The 21759-nt window shown below is 35.1% G+C and overlaps 1 protein-coding gene and 1 pseudogene across 14 annotated transcripts in view; one reads left to right on the top strand and one right to left on the bottom strand.

Annotated features, from left to right (window-relative positions):
* Positions 1–21759, top strand: part of CAMK2D (calcium/calmodulin dependent protein kinase II delta) — a 326351-nt gene that overhangs the window by 91727 nt on the left and 212865 nt on the right. For all 14 annotated transcript variants that reach the window (XM_035030322.1, XM_035030317.1, XM_035030320.1 and 11 more), the window contains exon 3: positions 3899–3958. In XM_035030322.1, the coding sequence (XP_034886213.1) occupies positions 3899–3958 (60 nt within the window). The remainder of the gene's footprint in view (positions 1–3898; positions 3959–21759) is intronic.
* On the bottom strand, positions 2536–2668 carry LOC118027139 (annotated as a pseudogene).

Raw genomic sequence — 21759 nt, 5'->3', positions numbered from 1 at the left:
CACCTTACTTCACTGAGGATTTCACATGATGAACCAGTTAAAATTATTACTGTTATCAAATCTTGACCTTTGATCATATATCTTTGCAACATTCTACATGATTAAATGAGAATGTGTAAAGCACTTTCACTCCACACTGAGGTACAATGGTTGTCTCAAGGAAAAGTACCTTGCAGTTGTTTAAGTTAGAAGCTGAACTAGATACTCTTTCATGGGATACCATTTTTACTTGAAATTACAACTGAAAAACTAGTTATGATTAGTCAGACTTAGGTTATTGGGAGACATTTTCTCAAAATGAACAAAGTGAGCCTGTCACTTAAGGGAAAACAACTGACAGCATTTATTGCCAATAACACAGTTCAGGCTTTCAAACAAAAATTAGAATTTTGGAAAATTTGTATTTGCCCATGAGAACATGGGCAATTCCCAAATTTAAAGATTGTTCTGGTGATATTAGTGGTTATACTGTTTTTATGATAGTATGTAATGAAATGTGTCCATGTTTGGAAGAACTACATAACATACTAAACCAATATTTTCCAAATGGTGCATCATGTTATAAAATTATGCCTGGGTGTAAAAGAAGTACAAGAAAGAGCAATGACTGTTAATGTAGCAGAGTAAAATTTTATTATATTAGAAAATTTATTGTATTCATGTTGAAAATTAATTTGATTAAAACATATAAGTTCATGGGGCGCCTGGGTGGCTCAGTTGGTTAAGCGACTGCCTTCGGCTCAGGTCATGATCCTGGAGTCCTGGGATCGAGTCCCGCATTGGGCTCCCTGCTCAGCAGGGAGTCTGCTTCTCCCTCTGACCCTCCTCCCTCTCATGCTCTCTCTCTCTCATTCTCTCTCTCTCAAATAAATAAATAAAATCTTAAAAAAAAAATATAAGTTCATGACTTTATTGATATGGTTCATAAAGTACATTGAGAAGGTTTCAGATTTCACTGGCAACCAACCTTTAAAAAACTATCACTTGTTGAGTTTTGGGATGATATTAAAGAACAATATCCACAGTTATCTGAAAAACTATGACAGTACTCTTGCTTTTCCAACTGCATATCCTTGTGAGGTCTGATTCTATTGATATACTTCAACCAAAACAACATATTACAGTAGATTGAATATAGAAGCAAACATGAGAATACAGCTTTTATTAAGCCAGACATCAAAGAGATTTGGCAAAGATGTAAAACCGTGCTACTCTTTTTTATTTTTTTTTCATTTCAAAATCATTTTTTGGGTATAGCTGATACAATGTTATAGCAATTTCAGGTGTACAACATAATAATTGGGTAAACATTATGCTCTGTTTACTGTAAGTGTAGCTACTATTTGTCCTTATACATTCCTATTAAAATGTCACTGAATTTTTTTTAATTTTATTTATTTATTTGAGAGAGAGCATGAGCAGGGGAAGAAGCAGATAGAGAGGGAGAGGCAGACTCCCTTCTGAGCAGGGAGCCCAATGCAGGGTTCTATCCCAGGACCCTGGGATCATGACCTGAGCTGAAGGCAGTCGCTTAACCAGCTGAGCCACCCAGGTGCCCTTGAATTTTTTTTTTTTAAATAACAGTATTTTGCATGAAAATGTTACTGTGCTGGAGTTAGAAAATCAACATTTTGCTACTATCATAGTAAAGACTGGTTCAGGCAGGAATCATCGCTGAATGCACAATCTACAGGAGAATTTTGATGAAGACCAAGATGTTTTCCTGGCCATAAATAGTCTCACCATATATTTATTAGTGACAAAGGAAAAATTAAAAAAGAATAATACTCAGCAGAGAAATTCAAAGCACCTTGACCTGGCGATCAAAGTCACCATTTTTGAGAAGCCATTGGACAGTGTATACTTTCATATGTGACAGCTGGAGAAGGATAGTGTTCTAGTTGAGAATGCATCGCCTAAATCAAATCATGAGCAAACATTTGACAATACCAAGATGAGATTCATTATTTTTAAAAGATAGACATGGTATTCTTCAAAATTGTCAGGTCATAGAAGGCAAAAACTGTGGAAATATTCCAGATTCAAGGAAACTAAAGAGAGATGACAACTAAATACCGTATCTGACCCTAGGCTGGATCCTGCATTAGAGGGCGATAAAATCCTATAAAGGGCATCGTTGGGTTAATCAGACAAAATTAGCATATGGATGGTAAAGTATTGTATTAATGTGGCATTTGCTGAAGTTGATAACTATACAGTGATTGTAAGAGAGTATCACAATTTTAAGGTAATGCACACTGAAATTTTAGGGGTTAAAAAAGGGCCTTCATGTTTGTAACTTACCTTCAGATAGTTCAGAAAAAAAATTAGATTAGGTATAAATATAAACACATATTTGTGTGTTAAATATGTGTATACATATACACATACACAGACATGTATACATACATAGAATATAAATGATTTTTTAAATGGGTAAAATGTTAATAGATGTATCTGAGTAATCTGCTGTTATATGTTTTTAGTACTGTTCTTCAAATTTTCTGTAAGTTTCAGTTATTTAATTTTTAATTTTATTAAATAAAAAGTTTAGAAATTAAATGCAATAACTTATGTTAATGTAATGGGTTCATTATTGTTTTTCAGTTAGCAATAATCGCACCTCGGATAAACCTCATTGGCTACAATACTGCCACTGTGCAAAGCTCATCATTATTGTTTTTAAATGAATTAATATATATTTAACATTTTTCTTAGTTTTGTTTCTCATAGAGTAAGCATGAATATATCTAATCCATGTGAATAAAGCTCTTTGGGGTCCTCGATAATTTTTAAGAGTGTTAAGAGGTTCTGAGACCACAGAGTTGGAGGACCATTAGTATAGACTATGTGTGGGTAGTTAGGTAAATGTTCCCCTCCTCCTTTTAAGGCTATGATTCTAGTTAATGAGAGCTGATTTGGTAGATTCCACTAATAACTTAACCTCTTTATGCCTTAGTTTTTATATTTTTAAAATAGGGATATAATATTGCCTAGTCTCAGAGGGCTATTGTAAGGTTTAAGTCAGATGTCTATATAAGGTTCTCAACTAATGACCACTCTGCCGTGCTGTCCTTATTGGCAATGTGTGTTTCTGCTCTGTTATTGCTTCTTTTTGGCATTTGTGCTTTGGCCAGTGATTTTGGTTCTAAATATATGCATATGAGCCACCACAAAGAAATCAAAGAAGAGTATCAGATAGTTCTTAAAATGTAAGTTTACCGTGGTCATGCCCCTTCAAAGAAATGATTAGGGAAACATAGAAGGATGAAGATGAGCAAGGAATTTGGGATTTTTGGAAGTCTCTGATATAAGAAAGAGCATCATAAACTTGGGAAGTTGGACCAATGATTGTATGAAGAGTGGCTGATAGAAAATATGACTGGACAGAAAATATTTCTCCATTAGGGACAAACTGTAACCCTACTTAGCACCATTTCCATGGTATTTCAAATTCCAGATAGGCATCATCTGATTAAATGTGTATGTGTCTATTGGGTCAATTAATTTGTTGTAAGAATATATACTTAAGGTAAAGAAAGAATACTAGTGTTTTGTGACATTTTCACTGTTGTCTTGGCCCTGTCTAAATTCAGCTCTATTCTGTATCTCACTCTATCAAACATCAAGCCAATGAAAAAGAAAGAAAATTAGATTGTTAAACTATATTATGTTCACCTAATTGCAAATTATCACTTTTTTTTTTTGAAAACAAGTGTGGCTTTATTCTTTTCAACTTTCTCTCTTTTACAGATAACTGTAACTGTTAATACAAGAAATTATCACTTTTAAAAAGAGATCAAAAGATACATAAATGTAAAGGCTTTGTCATTTCAATATGCTATTTATCGTCTTTTAATCTTTTTTGCTAAGACTTGTGATTTATTTTTTTAAACAGATCATCAGAAACTGGAAAGAGAAGCTAGAATCTGCCGTCTTTTGAAGCACCCCAATATTGGTAAGGAAATCTTTTCAGTGTATTTTAAATGTTAATTAAAGTTTATGTTACGTATTTTTTAACCACAACAAAAATGTTACTTTAGTAATCTGGACTATTTGCAACTTCTAAGAAATAAGTTCCTAATTTTTGGTTTTGGTTACATTTGATTCTTCTAAGTTTTGAAACGTTTTTCAAAAGGTAGCAGTTAATATACTAATACTTTAAAAATAATATAAAATATTATTAATTGAATAGTGCTTTTTATGTGTCTTCAAGGATTGTTCAGCTGCTGCTGAAGTTTGGAAAGACAGAATTTATGTCGTTATTTTAGTCAGCTAAATTACTTTTTACCTATCCTGTAAGGAGTTTTTCCTATAATTATTGATTTTCTTCCAGAAACTAGTAAAATTATTTTACAATATTATGCCCCATGAATTATGAAATAGCATGATAATGTTCAAAATAAAAAAACTGATGAATATAAGAAAAATAGAAGAAACAAAGGAAAGAAAAAGAAAAAGAAAAACAACAAAAAGAACAAGAACATGATTCTGTGACAGTAGTTTTGATTATTTTAGATAAATGTCACTGCCCCAGCTCTGTGAGTTTTATTGTCAGCCAAATTATTTGTGATGTAGAAGTTGTGAGAGAGGAAGTGATAATGCAGTAGAACTGCAAAATCATTCACTGAGAAGGTTTATGTTCTTCTATTTTTGTGAATGGGACCATTCAATTTCTATTCCTGACTTGAAGTTTCTAGTGTCCTGCGTACTTCTTAGGTTCTTAGGTTCTTAAATGAATGAATGGATACTACCAAGTAAATCTGAAGCATTAACAAACCAGTAGCTGTCTAATATGAACCTTCTGGTTGGAGAGAGAACAACTCTAAAATGTAAATACATCTTTATAAGTGTTTTACCTGTGACAGTCTTTGGCATTTCTTGGTTGGCTATCTTATTTTGCTAGGGCTGGCATAACAAAGTACGAGAAATTTATTTTCTCATAATTATTTCTCATAATTCTGTAAGCAAGAAGTCTGAGATCAAGATGTTAGGGTTTGTTTCTTCTGAGACCACTCTCCTTGGGGTGTAGATAGATGTCTTCTCCCTGTGTCTTCACATGGTCTTGTCTCTGTTGTAATTTTTTCTTCTTGTAAGAGCACCATCATACTGTATTAGGGTCCACCCTGATGACCTCATTTAACTTAAATGCCCTTTCAAAGACTTTATCTTCAAATACAGTCACTTTCGGAGGTCCCCAGGTTGAGACACAATTTTGGAGAGACACAGTTCAGCCCATAATATTGGCTAATGAGAAATTACACAGTATGACCCACTGTGGTTCAAAGAGCATTGTTGTTGCTCAGGTTAAAGTGAAATTTTTGTTTGGTTTGCTTTGTTACTTTTGTGAAGAAGAGTTGTTATTTGTTTTGTTTTTAATCAAGATCTTTCTGTGAAACTCAGTTTTTGTAGATAATGAAACTGGTTGTCCTCATTTCCTCTAGGAGACCAAAGTCAGACATTCTAAAGACACTCAAACTAAAACAAGAACAAATTTCATTTTGAAACCAGGCTGAATAATCTTACTAACAAAGGGGAAATTGTACACTGGGGAAAGTTCTAAAGTTTTTTTTTACATGGACAGCACCGTTAACACACTCTGACACTGCATACAGGTTTTTTCAGTGGTGCATAGCAGCCAATGCCATGGCTCCTTGGTCGCCTCACTTGAGGTTTTCTTCCATCTTTCAAGATTTCAGGAGTACAAAAGCAACTATAGAAATTTCAGGTTCTTGAATTCTGAGATCCATTTCTAATCACAAGAGAGATTTTTTAGTGATCCTGTACTACAAGATGGGAATCATAAATAGTTTAAACTTCTAAGACACACACTCAAAAATCATAACAGTGGCAAATTACTCATATTATTCATTCACTCAACAAACTGATTTTCTGGGAATACAGTAGGAATACAACAGACCATTATACCTGCCCTCACATAAGTTGCATTTTTGGGGTAGACAGACAGTAAACAAAGTATAGGATGTTATATTGTGATAAGTACTGAGGGGGAAAAAAAGCAGGGAATGGAAATTGGTTATGTTGGGGGATTATGATTTCAGATAGTTTGGTCAGGATGACTTAATTGAGAATGAAATTGGAATAAAGATCTAAAAAACAGGAGGAAGCAAGTCATTTGGCTCTCTGGGGAAAAAAGCATCAACAGAGGGAACAAACAGCCTTTGTAAAAACCCTGAGGAAGAATTTGCCCAGTCGATTCCACCAAAACTTTTTTTCTAATTGGAGAAATGTGGATGAATTATTTTCCCTTCTATCTTATCTTAATTGATTATCTTAATTAATCTTCATGTTATGCAATTTGACAGTGTTGTATTTACTCACACAAATAGAAATGATTAAACACCAACAGTAATTGCCAAAAAATAATAAGCAGCAGTAAACAAAGGACTGCTTTAAAGATAGATGCCATGATGGGTATCTGAGATTGTGCTGGAGAGTAGGGAGAACAGTGCGGTAAGCGCAGCGCTGCTGTTCCCATTGGTTAACAGTTTCATGTAGATCACTCGCACTCACTTGCTCCCTGCTGGTTCAGTTTACTCAGGTAAAACAGCATTTGGTCTTGATTCTCCTGAAATAGGTAATAAAGTGATATCTAGTATGAGACTCTTACCTCTTCTTCCCTTTCCTCCATTCTATTCCTTGCTCGGTTATCTTAAAATCTACCAGGTTTTAGAACTTGAAGGAACAAAATGCTACTTTTGACAACCTTTTCCTCCAGTGAAATTTTGCTTGTTACTTTTTTTTTTTTTTTTTTATGTGCCTTTCTCTTGGCACAGAGTCAGTAATCTGGGAACTTGCAAGTAAAAGGTTTCTCTTGAAGAAACACATAAAGCAACTAAAATTGGTAATTCATAAACCACTCTTTTTTTTTCTTTAGTGTTTTTTTAATGTTTTTCTAATTTTCAAAGTAAAGCACAGTGGAAAGTTTGGAAAACACAGTGATGTCTGAAGAAGAAACCAAAGGAAACGACTTTTAATATCTGTTGTATTCATTTCTACCTTTTGTTGATAAATCTTATGTGTATGATAACTTCCAGTTTTCTCTTCTACACATTTTCATACCCATTTAGGTAAACCATGAAAACATAATTTTTAAAATTATCTTACTTAACAAAATTTATTTAGTGTTGTGGTCATTGCCAGCCGTGTTCTAGGCTCAACACACTGGTGATGAAGTGGTAATCAAGAGAAACAATATCTCTGCTTTACTAAAGGTCACACCCTAGTGTAAGGAGATAGGCCACAAAACAAAGGGCCATCATTATAATGTCATAGAGATTAGTTCGATGCAGAGAATTAAAATAGCGGAAATTGACACCAGGGGATTGGGTGGCTACTAGCAAAGAGGAACAGAATCAGACACTCGTTTAAGTCATTAGGCAGATTTTATTCAATATTATTGCATTAGGAGAAAGAGCTGAGCTCAGTTCCAAATACAGCAAAGACAACTAGGGATTTATAGCCAAGGAGCAGAATGAAAATTGAAAATCGCTGAGAGGAGATAGCAAACGTAGGGGGATTCTTACTAAACTTACTAAACTACTGACGAGATTGTTATTAAAGGAAGGCCAAAGGCTTAGACATCCAGGGCAAGGGATGAAGAACTTGATCAGATGTCAAGGGTGGTCACATATCAAAGATGGAGGGGTGACTTTATAGGACTCTTCACTAAGACTAGCTTAGACAGGTTGAGTATAGGGCCCAAGACAAGGCCTAGTCAAAAAGAGGGCTCAAGGAGCCTGCCTAATTTTGGTCAAGGGGACAGTCTTTGTCACTACATTGAGTGGCTTGTCAGGCAAGATATGTCTGCAGGGGTCACATTTAAATTGATATCTAAAAGATAAGAATCCATCATGAAAAAGCTCAAGGAGAAAGGGTTTCAGGCAGAGTAAACTTCCCCTGTTAGAGGAAGAGGCAGAGGATCAGCATGTAGCCTACCATGAGTGAAAGAGAGAGAGTGACCTGAGATGGGTCCGAAGGATAGGTAGATGCCTGACCACAGGGCCTTGGAAATCAGGTGGAGCGTTTAGGTTTTATTCTAAGTGTAGTGGGAAGCCCATAGAAGGATGATAAGCAAGAGCGTGTCATCATCTGATTTGTTCTGCCTGCTGTGTGTAAAATGATTGTAGTCACATGAGCACAATCAGAGATAATAGTGCTCCATTAGTTCATTAGAATCCAGTGTTTATCACCCTTGGCTCCTTTTCGGCAAGAATTTAAATGGATCCAGGCTGACCTCTTTTCTGTGTGTTCCACATAGTCCATGAAAAGTACAATGCATTTTTTGGCTCAACAAATTTGGGAGTGCAGGCAGTTTCCTAAGCAGCATCATCTTTACCCCTGTCTTCAGAGCAGCTAGCCAGACTATTTTGTTTGAGCCCCAAACTAGAAAGATTATAGCTAACTTTATCTTAAGGTGTTGAAGCAGTTTGGAAAGGACATCTTACCTCAAGCTTCTGTTAATTACCTTATTTTTCATTATTATGTTCATCCTTTATTTTAATAAAATGGGCTTATTTTCTCTTGAGTTATAAGCAGATCTGTGGTAAATCAAATAGTCTGAGCTATATGTTAGCATATCCACTAAGTGAAGGAAAATAACTTTAAGGTAGTGAAATAAAATACTTGAGGTAATAGCCAAATTGTTCTCAAAATTATTTTGTTTCCATTGTTTTTGTACTTGATCTTTGATGAGCATTATTATTGAGGAATTTTTTGAAACTCATGTCAAAGTCCAAATAAAACAAGAGAAACTAGGGAGATCAGGTAAAACACTCATTTAATGCAACTGTATAAATCTGAAAAGAAGTGGGCCATGAAAGGAAAAGAGAAAATATCAGGAACTTTGATCTGATTCATCTGAGGTCCCAAGTGAGAAAGATACCCACTTACTCTTTATTTGTATGGCGATCAATATTTGAGACAACTTTTCAGTTGGCGGGATGATGAATTTTGTGCCTGGGCTATCCCATTCTCTAAAGACCTGAATTTACACATTGTGTAGACTTTAGAAAGAGCAAGATGGTTTTTTGAAAGTGTAAGAGAACATTTATATTTGTAGAAGATCAATATCTCCTTTGCAAGGTAAGCCTTTAGTGATATGGCTCAATGAATCCCAGTAGCTAGAGAGCTAAAGGAAGGGCTATGTGGCCTTTAGTCTGTGCTGGTGCCCTGGGGCCCCTAGTACAATGAGTTAACCATTCTGAGATCATATCATAATATCTTAATGATTATCACCTTCCTACCAGCTCTCTCAGCCACTACCCCAAAACACATAAACACACTCATACATTATTGTAAGGCATAATAGAAAATTAAAGAAAGTCTATAGACTCAGTGAACCCCACTATATTCTGCTTCTGACACTGGGTCTGTTCAATGAACTGCTAAAGCATACTCCATTTGCTTATTAATGTCTAGTTGCGCTCTTTGTAAAGCAGAGAAGATATTTACCATTTTATTTTCTTAGAATTATTAGGGAGAACTAGATAGTGCATCTTATCTTTTTGGTGAGTTAATAAACTTTGGAAGATACTTAATGTAAATAAACAGTTGGGTAAATTATTAAGGGGCATTACTTATACCATATTACCACCTAATTGATAATTTCTTAATGTCTGGTAGTTTCTCCCTGAGAGATATATCCTCAATAGTGGAAAAACACTTCAGCATTTCAGAAACTTTTATGTATCATTCACATACATACATACATATATATTCACATATATATATATATATATATATATATATATAATCAGAGAATCACAATATTGCAGTAACAGAGATCTTATAGTTATCTAGTACAAACTCTCATTTTTTTAATAATTGAGGAAACTAAAATTTTCTGTATCTATAAGACTTATCCAAAGTCACAATTCTTTAATGATGTTGCCAAGCCTAAATTCTTGATACCGTCTGTATAAAGAGGTACTGATGTTTAAGGGAACCTGACTTGCAGCAAGATTGAAAAGGCGTTGGTAATCAAAATTCAAGGAGAATTTTGAAGTTGTTTTTGCTTCAAATCAGTCCTTCCCCACATATAGGAAAAAAACAAAACAAAACAGTAAGTTAAAAACTTCTAATACTAATAGAAGAAAAGAAAACTTTGTAAGTTTTGGAGAGCATAAGTAATACCGGTCTACTCTGATATGGAGCTACATGTTCCATAAAGAAACACTGAACAGATTTTATAGTTTGACATATATAACAATACATAAAGTTACATATGCTGACAGAGATTAGAAATATATAAAGCCTTTACTTACTATATAAGCAGGTTTTCCATGCCCATGAGGGATAATTTATGCCATCTAGGATTTATATAATTTCCTTTTCCTAAAATGTGAAACTGGAAGAGCCCTTAGGAATTATCTAAATCCAGCCTAGATTCCGCAGATGGGAGTTTGGAGGTTTCAGTAGGGAGGTAATGCCCAAGGTCACACACACATCTCCAAAGGGATTAAAATGCACAACCTGCTTATTACTTCGCTTTGCATGTAGTGTTTTTCTTTTTCCCTGACCTTAGGCATGGTGTCATACTTTAAAATTAATATTTTAACCTCAATCTTAGATCTCCCTATTTTTTGCAAATAATCCTTGAGTTAAATATCATTCCTCTAATTTTCACAAGACAAAATTAAGTCATTTTTGTTTGTTTTTTGCTTTTCACAACATTTTACCTTTTTGTTCTACTCCACATGCAGTCCTCTTTCAGGTTCCTAGAATTTACAAGAAACCACTCTAATCGTATTGCATATACAAGCTTAAATTCAGTAAAAACTTACTTAAATATTCCCAGTAGTTAGTTATCAAATGATTAAATTGCCTTATATGTCTATTGCTACAATATTTCAGTTTTGAATCCTTTGAAAGGGTCATATGGGAAAGGAGAACAGAGTTAGTGCAGAGTGAATGTTAATTGGTGTGCTGAGAAAACAAAATTAATGATTTTGAATGACACTCAGGTCTTTTTCAGTGTTACGAGAAATTGAACAACATTACAAGAGAATGATACTTAAAAGTTTTTCTCTATGACCTCCCCCATTATTGGCAATTATGCCTAATATTCATAAGTTTGTAATTATACAAGAATAAGTAATTTTTATTGCTAAACAACTTGCTCTACTGACTTTTCAACAGATAAAAGGTAATTTAACATAATTCAGTAGTAAAAAAGCAAGTTACTCTTGTTTTATGTTCACCTTTTATTTGATTAAATCTCACCTCTTTTATCTTGATTATTTGGTGTGAGGGCTAAATTACTTCTCAGAATATCTTACTGTCTGCAGAATTGATTACCCTCTCTTAACAAATGTGAGAAACAGCACAGAGATATTTTTTTCCCAGCAAATAATTATTCTCAAAATTTCTCATTATTTACTGTAGCTTTTTCTTTTTTTCTTTTATTCATTTAATATGGTACCTGGTGTACCCTTCATAATTCTTGGTTGAAAGTTAAATTCATCATCACCTTAAGTAAACAAACTATTTAGTAGAAAGATAAAATATGGATATAAAAATTATTGATACAAGTTAACATTTTAAATTCTCTTTTAATTGGTGAGTTTGGATATGAATCCATTTTTTATTGACTCCTGTGTAAATAAATTTTTTTTCCACATATCAATAAAACAGCCACTTCCCTGAGTTATATTAGAATAGTTGGATTTTATATGAAACTGGAGAAAAAATGGTTCTTCTATTACAAATGAAGGACAATTTGTGATTTGGACTTACTGGATAAAACACTTTGATCTATCAGTGCATAATACTTACTCAAATATATCCTCTGTTTTATTCTACTAAACCTATTTTATTTTCATCTTGTCCTGTCTTCACTATGTTCAGGGTAGAATCTCTGAGTATTGGAAGCTTATAATAGTTTCTTGAGCTCAGAATTGTGCCCTAAACTGAAACTTTGAGAAAAAAAAAATCCCAACATTACAATAGCACCTTTTTGTTTCTTTATTTGCTTGTTTGACTGGGGTTTGAGTTCTACAGAATCCCCTCCCCACTCCCTTACCTCCCCCTGGGTAAGAACAGCTCATGTAGCCTGGAAATGCTGAAAGGAGCTGAGGAATCTCTTAATCACTTAAAAAGCATCGCTCTTTCCCTTTCTTCTGATAGTTTTGACAATAAAAATAAACTTAGATACAATAAGTTATTGTGTTACGATTTGAAGATGGGCTGAGGAAAAGAAAAAAATTAAGTTGGAATTCCAGTGAACTTTATCACTACAATTAATAGCAGAGCTGTTAACTGTGTTATCAGACACTATTCTAAATACTTTCCATGCATCCAGTCTTTTAATCTTCAAAACAAACAAGTGCCATTCTTGTCTCCAGTTTACAGACAAGGAATATAAAGCCTGAACGGGTTACACAGTCAACCAAGGTCAGACAGCTAGTAAGTAGTAGAGTTGAGATTCCAGCCTGCACATCTGGTATCACCATCCGTACTCTTCAATACCGCGCTGTGTTGCTTATGATTGTATGACTCTGAATTAGCCACATTGTTATTTAATAAGTAAAGAATCTCCAAATTTTATGAAGATTAGTTAAAATAACAGCAGACTGAAATCCCTTCCTAGAGATGTTATGTAATTTTGCTATTTCTAGTCCTTACTCTAGGGGAGAAATAGCATAAGATTATTGAAAAACTTATGGCAAATACAGATATTATAGAACAATTATATTTTAATGACAATAACTTTCATCGTCTTTGTGAAAAACCTTTTAAGTGGTTGTATCTGGCCCTGAATTAATTATTTACTTGCTATGTAAGACTTTTACTCTCTTCTTATTGATGGGGAAAATGAATGACAAATATTTGTCAGAAAACAATGAAGGTTAAGGGAACAAACCAACAACAGTACTTGATTTGTAACATATGACAGATTTTTTAAAAAAAACTATTCTTTAAATTGTAGAAAAAGAATTGGGATAGGACACTCGTGAGATGATGGATTTCTAAGATCAGATAAACCCTTGGAGTTGTAGGTTATGTATATGTGTGTGTGTTGGGGGGGTGTTTTAAGCAATCATTGCTTATAGCTTATTTATTTTTGCTTATAACTTATTTTAATAGAATATACATAGGAATACTAATTTAGAGTTTTGAGATAACTTTTGAAAGAATAGAGTCCAGTTATAGCATTTATTTCTAGCATTTGTAATGTAAACTGTGGTTTAGTTTGATAGAAAAGTTGCCACTTTAGGGGAGGTAGCTCTATATTCCTATTACTTATCAATTTGAAAGTAAGAATTCATTCTCTTTTAAAATGTTCCATAGGTCAATTATCATATGGTTTCACTTATTTGTGGAACATAAGGAATAACATGGAGGACATTAGGAGAAGGAAAGGAAAAATGGGCGCGGGGGAACTGGAGGGAGAGATGAACCATGAGAGACTATGGACCTGAGAAACAAACAGGGTTTTAGAGGGGAGGGGGGAGGGGGGATTGGTTAGCCTGGTGATGGGTATTAAGGAGGGCACGTACTGCATGGAGCACTGGGTGTTATATGAAAACAATGGATCGTGGATCACTACATCAAAAACTAATGATGTATTGTATGGTGACTAACATAACATAATAAAATTAAAAAAAAAAAAGAAATAAAAAAAAAAATGTTCCACAGGTAGAAGTATTTGCTGTTTATATTTGATTTGCATCTGCTTCACAAAAACTACCCCAGATCTAATGAGTTTGCCATAGAGTAATGATTATGTCAGATTATTGTTTGATAGGTTCATTTTGTTGATTATTTAGTTTTAAAAGCTAATGGCCTATGTTGAAGAAAATAGTACATACAGTTATATGACTTGAATTCTTTTCTTATTCTTTCACATTTTGTACGTCTGTAGTAATTTATAATATATTTCCTATGAAATGATAGAAATTATTTGGTAAGATTTTGTTCACACTTTTGAAGTTCAGTAATTTTTATAGTTTATTCTTCAAATATTACTTTCAGCTTTTAGTCCTGAGTTTATTTTGTAGATAGTTCAACCATAGGCTTAGAATAAGAAAAATTTCTATAGCTTACAATGTTAATCACCAAAGTAGATGGCAATAATTTTTATGAGTCTATTATTTTGAAGTATAGGAAATCTTGTCTTTCATTTGTTCTGTCAGAATTTACTTATGAAAATTGGAAACTTAAATTGTGTAAACAGTTCCCCCTATGAGGATATCCTGAATTATGATTTCCTTAGGTATAAGTGTTTTTGCATATATAGATGAGTTTACATTGGATATTTGTTAAAAAAAAAAACACATAACTATGCTTTGTTAATCTATTTTTCACTAAGAGCAGAGCTCTCACTTTCAAATTGAAGTGGTGAAGCCTAGTGTTATATTTTAATTAGCTCCAAAAATATTTTTTTAAAGATTTCATTTATTTATTGGAGAGAGAGAGAGAGCATGAGCGGTGGGGAGGGGCAGGGGGAGAGGGAGAAGCAGGCTCCTCCCTGAGCATGGAGCCTGATGCAGGGATCAATCCCAGGACCCTGAGATCATGACCTGAGCTGAAGGCAGATGCTTAACTGACTGAGCCACCCAGGTGCCCCGTCTCTGAAAATATTTCTTAAAAGCTTTTGAAAAATATAATAAAGAAAATACACTGATTTAGTTTCTTTCTACCTATTATTTTTTCTTCTAATTTCTTAAAACAATCATTAGATGAGTCTTTTTAAAATCCACATTTGATTTCAGAATTAAAGAATAATTCCAGCTTGAGAAAAGGTAAAATGAAATAAAGATGAGCAAAATAAAAGTATATATAATCTGCAAGTTGTCTTCTATTTCCAGTGATTAGTATTAAGCATTGAATTGAATACTGCTAACTCTTGCAGTTAAAATACTGAAAGATCATTACAACGATGAATGAGCCATAGTCCTTGACCGCAAGTTCACAATTTTGGAGGGCAGATAGTTCTGTGCACAACTAAAATATAATGTGGTTATGTGCTTTAATGATGCTATATTACTAAGGTGCCATGAGTGCACTAAGGAATAAACTAAGAAGTTTAACTGAAATACATTGCGTAATGAAAAGAATTTTTGCCATAATATGCAATAGCAGTGTAGAAAGACAAAACAACAAAAAGAAAAAGTCAGTTGTAAAAGTTCATGTTACACTTGAAGAATGATAGAAAATCTGGAATGACTGGAGTATACTAGGTGTGTTGACCATAAAGCTTGATTGGGAATGATAACAGAGAGTCTTGACTTTTCTATGCCAAAGTGTTTGATCTATAATCTTTAGAGATGAATTATTAAAGATTTATTTATTTGACTCATATGATTGTATTGGTTCCTTAGAAAAACAATTTTGGCAGTAATAAACATGATTTTTTTGGAGTCGGGAGAAATTTGTGTTGAAAGAGCTTTTGAAAGTCTTTTGAATTAATTTGTATATAAGGCAAATGATGAATTCCTGAACCATGGTAATGGGAACAGAGATGGCAAGAAGGGCAAAGATAATAGAGATATTGTGAGGGTAGAATTAGGAGGTCTTGGGCAGGAGTTAAATTGTGATAAATGAGATAGAAAGTGGTTTCTCTGAGGTTTTTAGTTTGGGTGACTGGAGAGATGTTGATTTTGTTAATAGGGAACAAAGTAGGAGAAGGAAGTTGGGAGAAATTAAAAATTTAGTTGATTTGAGAACATGATGAAAGTATTTTTTTTTTTAAGATTTATTTATTTAATTGAGAGAGAGGACAAGCAGGAGGGACAGAGGGAGAGGAAGAGAGAATCCCAAGCAGACTCTAACCTGGGCCTCAAACTCATGACCCTGAGATCACGACCTGATCTGAAACCAAGAGTTGGAGGCTTAACCGACTGTGCCACCCAGGCACCCCTAATGAAAGTATTTTTTAAAGATCAGGAAATACCTTTTATGGGGAGTCATAAAAGAAGAACAAAGAAGGAAAAAGAGAAATAGCAAACAATACCCATAAAACGCTGATCATTTACTTTTTGCTAAAAACTTAGCCTTTCCCCATTTGGGCATGCTTCTTCAGGATGGAAGTGGTTGGCAATGATTATGATCGTCCCTCCCAGACCAAGAGAATGTAGCTAGACTTTTGGTTTTGGGTCCTTTTTTTTCATGCAGGAAGTAAAGATAGTAAAGTTGGGTTCTCAAAATATCTTTTTAATAAATAAGATAGTTAACTGCACCAACTGTGGCTGAATGTTTCTAGAGTGTTCCCCCACATTCTGTCAACTAGAGTAAGGCTCACTTTTCACTAATCTCTCATGCCTTAGCCAAACATGTATCTTTTAAATGACTCAGTAACTTGATAATTACTTTAATTAGGATATATCCTATCTGACTTACATGTGGGGTACCACATGGAGCTCTAGAGAATGTGAATATGTATTTTGGAGACATTTACATGTAGGAGAGTGAAAGTGGATAAATGCACACAGCAGTGTATTATGAAGAGGGTCAAAGACAAATGATCACTAATACCTAGTCATGAGGAGCATAAAAATGATTTTTTAAGACCAATAACAACAATAATTTTCTTACATTATTTTTATTCTGAATGTGCTTTAAAACAAACATATAAAATATATAAAATATTATTCTGGATAATAAAAGGAAGTTACAGTTGGGGACAAAATACTTGGAAGTGTAAAAATAGCAATATAGGCTTCATTTTAGCAATAATAGTTTAAATGTGTTGATCTTAGATAGGCTTATATCAGTTCTTACTCTTACAACTATAAGGAAAGGACCAAGATGATGTTTTCTTAACAGGCTTAATTTTGTTGGAGCTACAATGAAATTACTATATTGAAGATCGTATTTTTTCTTCTGCCAGTTGCCATCCCCCAAACAATGTCTCATTTAGAAACTGGTTGTACCAAATATATATTTAAACTTATTTGCTAGGAACTTGACAAGAGCTCTGATAAAACATGGTTTTCAAATGTCATTCTCATACCTATAGATTATTCCAGTGACCTTTTCTTTTGATATTCCTTTTATAAATCTGCCCTTTAAAATTAAATTATATCTCCTGGTCACTTTCTAAGAATACATTCATAATATGGACAAGAGATAAGGCGACTCCCCTTCCCCCACCCTCCAAAGCCAAAGAAAGATTGATTTAAGATAGGTTTTCAACCTTGGGAGATTTGTAGTATTCACTCTTTCCTCTTCCTGAGGACATTTAGCTCTATGTGTTTAGGTCATTAGAACTGGAGGTGCCCATCTGGCATCAATTGAATAGAGGCCACAGATGCTACTAACATCCTATAATGGATAAGACAGCACCTCACAATAATGAATTATTTGGTCCAAAATACTAATAGTGCTGAGATTGGGAATCCCTGATTTAAGGTAAGAGCAACAACAATAACAGCAATACAACAAAGAGCTAGATTTACTTGGTTTAGCTCTGGACCCATGCAATTTTCTTATATATATTTTTAAAAAAGTAGTCAGTATGTCCCCTTAAATGAAGGACAAGTAAGCAATGATACTTTATAGACTATCCTGTGAACAGAAGTTTCTAAAATATTCCCTTTTAACCAGAGAGTAGAAAAATAAAGAACTAGTTTAAATGTCAGCCGTAAATGAGATGAAGTCACAGATTAGAATATTGTTTTTTCCTAAATTATTGAAAAAGGATATTTATATATTTAAAGTTCTTTTTTTTAATTTAAAGCAAGGAGTAAACTATGTAAGTTAATACTGAAGTAAAATGAAGAGACTATTTCCCCAGAATCATAAAAAGAGAAGTAATTTTCTGGGAAATAATTTTACCTTCATTGTGAATCATTTTGATTTTATCCTTTTTGGATCTTGAAACTTGTTCAGGTAAAGATTCTCCTTATCCATAAAATTACATATTGACACCAGATTTTTCATGTAGTTTGAAATATTTCAGAGACTAGTGGAGCCCAAATATGGACCTTTCTCCATAGATTTCATATTAAAATGGAACAAACCTTATTTTGAAGAAATATAGTAAAATGGTCTCTTAATCTTAAATGTGACTCTCATGTTAGTCTTAATGACCTTGTAATTCACATAAAAAGATTTACAAATTTCTCTCCACTTCAACTTCTGTCTTATTAAAGAGTGCATTTTGGATTGGTGATGTAGCCTGACTGTAGGAGGGAGAAATACCACCCAGCTCACTTGGTATTTAAACTGCTGGACTGGGGCACCTGGGTGGCTCAGTGAGTTAAGCATCTGCCATCAGCTCAGGTCATGATCCCGGGGTCCTGGGATCAAGCCCCACATGGGGCTTCCTGCTCAGTGGGGAGCCTGCTTCTCCCTCTCCCTCTGCCCTCCCCCTGTTTGGGTTTTCTCTCTCTCTCTCTCTTGCTCCCGCTCTCTCTTTCAAATAAACAAATAAATAAAATCTTAAAAAGAAAACAATAAAACTGCTGGACAGAAACTGAACTAAACTAGTCTTAACATTTATTTATGCCTCTACATTACTAACATACACCCCACCCAAAGAATTTGTTAAGAAAATGAATAATGTAAGATTTTGGATATGTATCTAGTGTAGAGAATAAACTGCTTTTGAGACAATTTAGAAGTATCTAATTAAGGTGAAGCATAGAAATTGCATTGTAAGCAGAAGTTTACCTGGCATAGACTGGTGCTGACATATGCTAATTATAATCTTTAAAAATCCGTTTATTCGAATGCCTGGGTTCAGTCAGTTAAGCATCTGACTCTTGATTTCAGCTCAGGTCATGATCTCAGGGTGGTGAGATTGAGCCCCACATTGGCCTCCATACTGGGCATAGAGCCTGCTTAAGATTCTCTCCCTCTCCTTTTCCTCCTCCCACCCCTGCCAAGAAATCTGTTTATCAAAACACATTTTATTAGGCAATTTTGGCAAGCCTGATTTCTTCTTTCACATGCTAAAGGGTAGTAAAATTTAGGTAAATAAAATAGATCATTTAATCTTTTAACTAATTTTGACAGATCTTCTCCCCAATTAATTCAAATCAGTGATGTGTTAATGTAACAGTTGCAAAGCATCTCCCGATAAAATGAAAAAAAAGTTGTAACTCTCTCCCAAGGTTTTTCCAAAAGCTAGAAAATGTTATTTTGGTGAAGGGGCATGTTTATGTTGTAGTTACTTGTTTTTAATTTGGGAACATTTTAATGTTTAGTGAAGTGGCAGTATCCCACTTACTTTTAACAGGATTCCTCTGGTCACTGTGAGTCTGACCCTGTCTCTCCTCCACCCAGAAGCTGCTCAGTGGTTTCCTACTTCACTCAGGAGATAAGTCCTAGAGCCCTCACAATGGCCTGAGGCCTTATACAAGAATCACCTGCCCCTTTAACTCCCTGATCTTAGCTCTTCTCTCCCTCTCACTTCTCTGCCTCAGCCCCTCTGGGCTCCTCGAGGGTTCCTGAGCTGTGTACCCTGTGTTCCTTCTGAGGGCACCGCTCCGCCCCCTCCCCCACAGGGATGCTGGCTCGCTTCCTTTAGGCCACTGCTCAACTATTACCTCATCCAGGAGGCTTTCCCTGACAGCACTGGCAGAAAAAAGCAGCCTTCCTCCCCGACGCCCACCATGCATTCCCTATCTTCCTTCCTTGCTTTGTTTTTTCTCTGTAGGCTTTATCATGATACTGAATATTTACTTGTTGATTGATTTTCTATCCATTAGCATGTAAACCCCAATGAAGGCAGGGACTTTGCTTATTGTATCTCCTGTACTTAAAATAGTGTTTGACTTAGAGTCTGTGCCCAATAAATAAATGTTGCAGGCATTAAACAATGCATGGTAAACAATAAACATATATTTTTATTAAGTGTAGATAATTTGAAGGGGAACAAACTCTTCTATTAATATAATTGGAAAAAAATATAGACTAACTTATGACACAGCTGTCTTATTCAAGCAGAGGGTTCGTCAATAGAACTTTGGTTTTCCTTTGGCTAAAATGAGTATCAGTGGGTTAGGGCAAGCCCATACCTAAACAAAGATTACAAAAACAGGAGCGCAAACATACAGCTTCTACCTGGTTTGGAAGATCAACAGACCATGTGAATTAGCATACCTCTTTTTACTGCCTGGTCTTCCTGAACAACCCTTATCACTTAGTCTGAAATTCCCATCCTACTGGCTGGAATCTTGGCCCAGACCCTTCCTGGTGATCTTTGACATATTTCCCATGCAACCTGGGGCCATCTGAGTCCTCTTTGTTGAGTGTCAGGGTCACTGTCTCTTTTACCCGGGCGATACCTAAAACTGCCAGCGTCTTCCCCACCGTGGGGGCATTTTAGTGATACCTGGGGAGCAGAACTGTACTATCAGTAAGTGTCACCAGTTTTCTTTTTCTCTTGCCAGATCATCTACTGATTTGGTTAGTGAACCAAATGTCTTAGACATTTATGGGGTAGTCCTTAGTTTGCTCCACACTTCAAAGCCAATGAATGCCTACTGTTTAGATGAAATCACCAAACTTTTGAATAAAGAAAGAGGGTTGGTTGTCAGTGTAATTTCTGCTTTTACAATAGGCTTGTCCTGTCCTCACTGATTCTTTTAAAGGCTCCCTAGGAGCCTTGCTCTGCAGCAACGATTGGTGAACTTTTTCTGTAAAGCCCCCAGCAGTAAGTATTTTAGGTTTTGCAGGCCATGCCATCTCTTGTCCTTATTTTCAATTTTGCCGTTGTAGTGTGAGCAGCCACGCACTTCGTAAATGAGCTCCGAAGTAGTTGCGGCCCATCTCTTTTGCCTCACCAGCCCACTACCACACCTGCCTAGCCTACAAATGTTAAGTTCAGTTTACAACTTGAGCTGGTATCACTCAAAGCTTACCGTTTCTTTTTTACTTGAAAATCGATTTTCTGTTTCAGATTACGTCTGAATTTACATATCCGTGTGCTGTTTCCAAAATAACTTTGAGCCCTGACTTTTTCTCATGCTTTTAAACTTTTGCCTTGTATAAAATCTAGGCCAGGTTTGTCCTCATTTGGCAGATGTGCTGCTCTCCAAGCCATGAATCTGACAGGGTGTTATCTTTCCTGTTTCTTCTGATGTTGTTGAGGTATTTTTTCTTTTTGTATCTAATCGTACCCCCTGTCCTTCCCAAAACATCCTGAGTCAACCAGGGTCTGTACCTCTTATGAATGGCCTCAATTGAGAATTTGCCTTTGTTAATAACACAGAACCATTCTGACGACAATAGGTACAAATTAGAATGAACTAATTTTGAGGTAATAGAGGATCCTTCCAGTGAGAGTAAAGAAGAGAACATACTGTATTTATCTTCATTTGCAAATACCTCATGAGGAAATCCCTGTATTCTTTAAATATATTTACACTTTCGGAGCTGACCTGGATCCCTGTAAATATTCTTCCTCGTTTAACCAGAATGGGGCAGTGTAGTGTGAGCCCTGATGGGTAACCTGATATTGCTCAGACAGGGCAATACCCTTCTGTCTCCATTTCAAACATCTTGGCACCTCAGATATAACAGAAATTTCCCCTGATGAGAGAAATGAGCAAACCACATCTAGGCACAGAGCCATTTTAGTAGGTTATCAAGATGGTCAGTGGAAGGCAAGGCTGCTGGTTTCCACTGCTAAGCCTGGGAAATACTGACCCACTCTCACTCACTTATTTGTGTATAGATGTAGACTGCGAGCTGCCAGCCATGGTGAGCAATTCTTACTTTGTGTCGACAGCTTATCAGAATTCCCTGGTTTCAAAAGACCATTAATACAGTCCCAGACCCTGTCCTACT

The sequence above is a fragment of the Mirounga leonina genome, unplaced genomic scaffold, assembly GCF_011800145.1.
Source record: "Mirounga leonina isolate KUSES-001 unplaced genomic scaffold, KU_Mleo_1.0 Mir_357, whole genome shotgun sequence".
In the NCBI taxonomy this organism is placed as follows: domain Eukaryota; kingdom Metazoa; phylum Chordata; class Mammalia; order Carnivora; family Phocidae; genus Mirounga; species Mirounga leonina.
Note: the sequence above shows the minus strand (reverse complement) of the source record. Positions and strands in the feature narration are given on the sequence as shown.